This window comes from Budorcas taxicolor, chromosome 6, assembly GCF_023091745.1.
Source record: "Budorcas taxicolor isolate Tak-1 chromosome 6, Takin1.1, whole genome shotgun sequence".
Taxonomy (NCBI): domain Eukaryota; kingdom Metazoa; phylum Chordata; class Mammalia; order Artiodactyla; family Bovidae; genus Budorcas; species Budorcas taxicolor.
The window spans coordinates 17,068,589-17,074,649 of record NC_068915.1 but is presented as its reverse complement, the minus strand read 5'-3'; the positions used below and the strand labels follow the sequence as shown (position 1 = coordinate 17,074,649).

The following is a 6,061-nucleotide window of genomic DNA, read 5'->3' as shown; positions in this document are numbered from 1 at the left end:
ACTTATGTTGAAGCTGAAACTCCAGTATTTTGGCCACCTGATGTGAAGAACTGAACTCATTTGAAAAGACCCTGATACTGGGAAAGATTGAAGGCAGGAGGTCACAGGGACGATAGAGGATGAGATGGTTGGATGGCATCACCGACTCAATGGACATGGGTTTAGGTGGACTCCGGGAGTTGGTGATGGACAGGGAGGCCTTGTGTGCTGCGGTTCATGGGGTCGCAAGGAGTCGGACACGACTGAGCGACTGAACTGAACAGAACTGTCCCACCTCTGCCTTTTGCAGCTAGCTCCTTTATCATTTGTTTCTACACCGATCCCCAAACGACCTCTATGTGTCGCTGTTGCGGTAAGCGGTAGGCTGAAACACAACCCGGCCCACGGAGGGGCGGCGCGTCGCTTGACGCAAAACGCGGCAGTGTTATGAATCCCCCCACCGAGGGGCGCTACAAGCCTTCCGTACAACATGGCGGCGTCCTTGTCACCACGCCTCTTCCAACGATTTATTTCCTGTCATGCGCGGTCATATTTGACCTTTCACCCCTCAAGGACTTCCTTCTTCCTCTTCCGGGGACGGCATCTAGAGGTATGGTTGCCTGTTTCTTCTCTTTATCGGTACTGCATTTACAATCGGCCGCCATCCGGGGAGTTGCAGGGGCCAGGATCTCTCAGGCACAGTTTGTTTACTTAGCATAGGTGTCAGGGCTTCGGAGGAAGGTTGGTGGTGAGCTGTTCCTCGGATTTTAGCTTTAGACATCCTTCGATCCCGACCTTCGCTTTGGATCAGTGAGTGGCCGGAGCTCAGCACCCTTGGCTTTGCCGCCTTCGCAGTCCAGCGTTCGGAAACAAATGAGCTGTGTTTCGGATGCTTGAAACTGCGAAATCGCGGAACGTTTTCATATGTTAGGGCTACATTTTAACGCCGCGCCGGTAGCTGTGCTTTGGGAGGGCCGACGAGCGTCATGTCAGGGTTATTTCAAAATGCTAAGTCTGTTAGCAGAGAAAATAAAAGTGTTTTAATTTGGAGTTTTCTGTCTTGGTTTTGGAGAGGCAAACGGCCGGTTCCGTGTCGGCTGACAGTTCCAGTGTAATGTGTGTTTTGTTAATATGTTATTTGGGGTAGTTAACTGGAAAATGAGAAGTACAGCTGTCCATTGGTGTCTCGAGGGATTATTCCAGGAACCCGGAGGATTCCAAAATCCCTGGTACTCGAGTCCTTCATACAAAATCCTCCCGTATACTTTAAATCATCTCTAAATTGCTTATAAAACATAATACAATGTGGACAGCTATGTAAATAGTTATAAGCACACAGCGGATTCAACGTTTGCTCTTTGGAACTTGCTGAAATTTTTTTTTTCCTTGAATATTTTTGCTCTGCAGTTTGTTGAATCTGCGGATACAGAATTTGCCCGTACAGAGGGCCAGCCAGTTTTAAAACATGGGATCCTCATAAGATACCTTAGTGCAGGGATATCCTGTATAAAAACATACATGGATAATGTGTAAACTCTGATTCCATTTTAAGGTTTGAGTTTGTTTGTTTGTTTTTCTTAACTATTTAGGCATTCAGGATGGTGCAGCGTCTGACATACCGTCGTAGGCTATCCTACAATACAGCCTCTAACAAAACCAGGCTGTAAGTATTTCCAGAATTTAATACAGGTATTGTCATTTATTCTGCGGAATGCTGAGCTGTTGTCTATTCTCTTACTTCCTAGGTCCCGAACCCCTGGTAATAGAATTGTTTACCTTTATACCAAGAAGGTTGGGAAAGCACCAAAATCTGCATGTGGTGTGTGCCCAGGCCGACTTAGAGGGGTAAGTGAACCTTTTGCGATGAGTAACAAGGATTGAACTGCTGAACATTAATTCCTCCATAAGCGAGTGAGTGAAGGAGAGGTCACCAGTAGGAGGGTGGGGAATTACTAAGGGTTTATGATCCACCAAGCTCCCTGGTGGCTCAGATGGCAAAGCATCTGCCCGCAGTGTGGGAGACCTGGGTTCGATCCCTGGGTTGGGAAGATCCCCTGGAGAAGGAAATGGCAACCCACTCCAGTATTCTTGCCTGGAAAATGCCATGGTCAGAGGAGACCTGGTGGGCTACAGTCCATGGGGTCGCAAAGAGTCGGACATGACTGAGCGACTTCACCACCACTTATGATCCAAATCTGAAGAACCTAGGCTTTCTTTTAAAGCCTGTAAGACAAATAGAGTGAAATGCTGTTCGGGTAGATCGTTAATGTTTACACTTCACACTCATGAAATATCAAGGAAAATTTCTGTTAAATAATCTCAGCATTTTCTTTATGCAGGTTCGCGCTGTGAGACCAAAAGTTCTCATGAGGTTGTCTAAAACAAAGAAACATGTCAGCCGAGCATATGGTGGTTCCATGTGTGCTAAATGTGTCCGCGACAGGTAAGTAACTGAAACCAGAGGGGCTGTCTTAAACAAGTGTGTGTGTTTGTGTGGCACTGCATGCTAATCATTAGACTAGTGAGAAAAGTTGCATATTCTAGAAGCCTTCCTTGATTGGAGATAATTGGTACTGTACAAATTTAAAAGTTATATTAATTATATTCCAATTAATTTAGGTATGATGTTTGGACGTCTTTATGCTATGTAGAAATTAAAAAGTTGAGTCCCGATCTGGTAAGAAGGTTAGGTAGATGATGGGGAGTGGAAAGTCTAAAGATTGTAGAAACAAAACAGCTGGGTATGATTCTAATGTGGTTGGAGCAGAGCATTGTGGGAGATGTTAGGAAAGGTAGAAATGTCACAGGTCAGGAAGGGCCCTATAGGACAGGTTTTTGGCTTGATTCTTACAAATATGGGGATTGATGAGGTTTGAACAGGGCAGGGGAACCTTTGGGGTCCCAGAGACTGAATGTGCCCCAGTGTGGATAGTAAAGGCATTCAACAAAGGATGCATGCTTGGAACAGTTTCTCTACGTTGTTAAGGCTAAGGAAATGGCACCTGCATGAACCCGAAGGCTTCATGAGGCTAAAGGGGGTTATTGGGAGATTGTTGGGTTTTGTGGTTATGGATGAGGATTGGTAGTGGCGTGTGTGTGCTCAATTTTGTCTGTTTGCGACCCTGTGGACTGTAGCCCATCAGGCTCCTCTTTGCATGGAATTTTCCAGACAAGAATACTGGAGTGGGTTGCCGTCCCTTTCTCCAGGTAGTGGCATAGGTAGGAGTAGGGTGTATAAGGATAATACTTACTCAGCGATTTTATGATAAACACTGTAAGGGACTTGGTCCAGTGGGGAAGAAGACTCAGAGCTCCCAATGCAGGGGGCCCAGATTCCATCCCTGGTTTTGGAGCTGAGATCCTGCATGCCGAGCTGTGCAGCCTTTCCTGTTTTAAAAAGAAAAGCTGTCAAAAGTCCATAGGGGAGGTATCAATTTATTTACTTACTTTTTGTGGAAAACCCAAGGCTTGTTGCTTAAAGTTTTCACAGCTGGTAAGAGGATTCATCCCAGGTTTTACTGAGGCTCTTGCTCTTAATTAACCCCACTGGCTAGGAAATGGCAACCCACTCCGGTATTCTTGCCTGGAGAATCCCATGGACAGAGGAGCATGGCGAGCTAAGTCCACGGGGTTGGAAAGAGTTGGACACGACTGAGCGACTTCACACACACACACAAAGACCTAAGTGGAAAGATTTGAGAGGTGTTGGTCTTTATAAGATAAATTGGTTCAGAGACATGGTTTGCTTCCAGTTTATTCAACTCATTCTGTGAAATGATCTGGCTTAGTCGCTGTACCAAATTTGACTTCACTTTGCTTTTCAAGAGTTAATTTGTAAGGGGAGGTTAGGTGTGTTACATTGATACAAATACAAGCAAAATATATATAACTTATACAGGAAAACTTAACTATGGTTGAAGTTTGGAGAGGAAATGACATTAAAGTAGCTGAGAATCTGGGGGTAGTATTTGAGGTGGAACCTGAATGCTGGGTAAGTTTTCACAAGAGGTGAAGAGAGTATTGCCGACAGGGATTGAGCATGGTTCAGTCTGACACATTGAGATTCCAGAGGGAATGAGAAATGAAATTGGATGAATGGGTCGTGAATTTCAAGGTAGAGGAGCTTATTAGCGGTCTTTGGTTCTCGGGCTCTGCTGAGTGTAACCCCATGAGCATATTTATTAAAAATGAAGCCCTAGCTTCTGGAGGTTTGGGTGTAGATCTGTAGCATAGCTTAAAGCATAGCATTCGCTGTGACACTGAGGGAGTCTGTTTTGCTCTGAGTCAGAAGGATATCAACTTTCTGTAGTGTGATTTCGTCTGGGACATCTGAAGGAGTCAGAAACCCCAGGGTTTTCAGGGGAGCCAGGGATCCAATGGGGCGCATGGGGCCTGGGTTTCTGTGGGAGTTAAATGAGTGCTTTATCTCTGGAAGTGGCTTTAACAAATGGTAATAAGGACTTGGCTATTTTGGCACCCCACTCCAGTACTCTCGCCTGGAAAATCCCATGGACAGCGGAGCCTGGTAGGCTGCAGTCCATGGGGTCGCGAAGAGTCGTACACAACTGAGCGAATTCACTTTTGACTTTTCACTTTCACGCATTGGAGAAGGAAATGGCAACCCACTCCAGTGTTCTTGCCTTGAGAATCCCAGGGATGGGGAGCCTGGTGGGCTTCCGTCTATGGGGTCGCACAGAGTCGGAAATGACTGAAGCAACTTAGCAGCAATAATAGTGATAAATAAAATGCTTTCCTCTCTCAACCGAGACTCTTGGCAGTGAAAGCTCAGAGTCCTACCCACTGGACCACCAGGAGATTCCCATGAGTTTCCTCTCTAAATGGAAGTTCTAAGACATGTTGACGAATGTAGTAGTTTCATTAGTCTTGAATCCTAGTGATGAAATGAGGTTGTATAAAAATTTCTTTTTAATCGAGGGATAATTGCTTTACAATGTTGTGTTGGTTTCTGCCATATAACCATGTGAATCAGCCATAAGTATACATACATCCCCTCCCTCTTCAACCCCCATGCTATGCAGTTTTTTATGAAACTTTTTTTTTAACTAATATTTTCTTTTCTAGGATCAAGCGCGCTTTCCTTATTGAAGAGCAGAAGATCGTTGTGAAAGTATTGAAAGCACAAGCACAGAGTCAGAAAGCTAAATAAAAAATGAACAATTTTTGAGTAATAAAACGCCTCATTCTGTTAACTTCTGTTGTGGTTTGTTAGTGTACAGGTTTGGTTTCTGTGGTTACTGGAGATTCCCCACACATACACTGATTTTTAGTTGATCACTTTTTCTGAAAATAATTGGAGGTCAGTGATTGCTGGAATTTTTTGATGGTACCTCTAGACGACATTAAAATATGGACTGTAATGTGTTTTCTCCTAGAGGCTATGTTATATTGTTCCTGTTGATAAATAATGTCTCTTTGCATCAGGTGCCAAAGTATTGGAGCTTCAGCATCAGACCTTCCAGTGAATATTCAGGGTTGATTTCCTTTAAGATTGACTGCTCTGATCTTGCTGTCCAAGGGTCTGCTCCAGCACCACAGTTCGAAGGCGTCAGTTCTTCGCACACTGCCTTTTTTATTGCCCAGTTCTCACATCCGTACATGACTACTGGAAAAACCATAGCTTTGAGTATATGGACCTTTGTAGGCAAAGTAATACCTGCTTTTTAATACTGTGTCTAGATTTGTCAGCTTTTCTTCCAAAGAGCAGTTGTCTTTTAATTCCACTTCGCTTTAAGGGTGTTCAGATAGTTCAATCTTTTCTAAGTTTGAAATGTCCACTAGGCTTAAAAAAACTTCATAGATAATTTGGAAAGTATGGAAAAACAATGAAATCACCTTCAGTTTCAGTATCAGTTGAATTCAGTCACTCCATCGTGTCTGACGTTTTGCAACCCCATGCACCTCAGCACACCAGGCTTCCCTGTCTATCACCAGTTGCTGGAGCTTGCTCAAACTCCTGTCGAGTTGGTGATGCCATCCAGCCATCTCATCCTGTCCTCTCTTGCCTTCAATCTTTCCCAGCATCAGGGGCTTTTCCCAGGGTCAGTTTCAGTATACAGATGAT

The 6,061-nt window shown here is 44.4% G+C and overlaps 1 protein-coding gene across 1 annotated transcript; it reads left to right on the top strand.

Annotated features, from left to right (window-relative positions):
• Positions 1-643: 643 nt before the first annotated feature.
• Positions 644-5,189, top strand: RPL34 (ribosomal protein L34). The gene is made up of 5 exons (XM_052642033.1): positions 644-789; positions 1,569-1,642; positions 1,725-1,824; positions 2,319-2,422; positions 5,062-5,189. The coding sequence occupies exons 2-5, from the start codon at positions 1,578-1,580 to the stop codon at positions 5,144-5,146; spliced, it is 354 nt and encodes a 117-aa protein (XP_052497993.1). The 5' UTR covers positions 644-789; positions 1,569-1,577; the 3' UTR covers positions 5,147-5,189.
• Positions 5,190-6,061: the final 872 nt, after the last annotated feature.

Coding starts and splice junctions, on each gene's coding strand:
- RPL34 (XM_052642033.1), top strand. CDS start 1,578: ATGGTGCAGCGTCTGACATACCGTCGTAGGCTATCCTACAATACAGCC. Junction 1,643..1,724: donor GCCTCTAACAAAACCAGGCT/GTAAGTATTTCC, acceptor CTTACTTCCTAG/GTCCCGAACCCCTGGTAATA. Junction 2,423..5,061: donor GCTAAATGTGTCCGCGACAG/GTAAGTAACTGA, acceptor TTTCTTTTCTAG/GATCAAGCGCGCTTTCCTTA.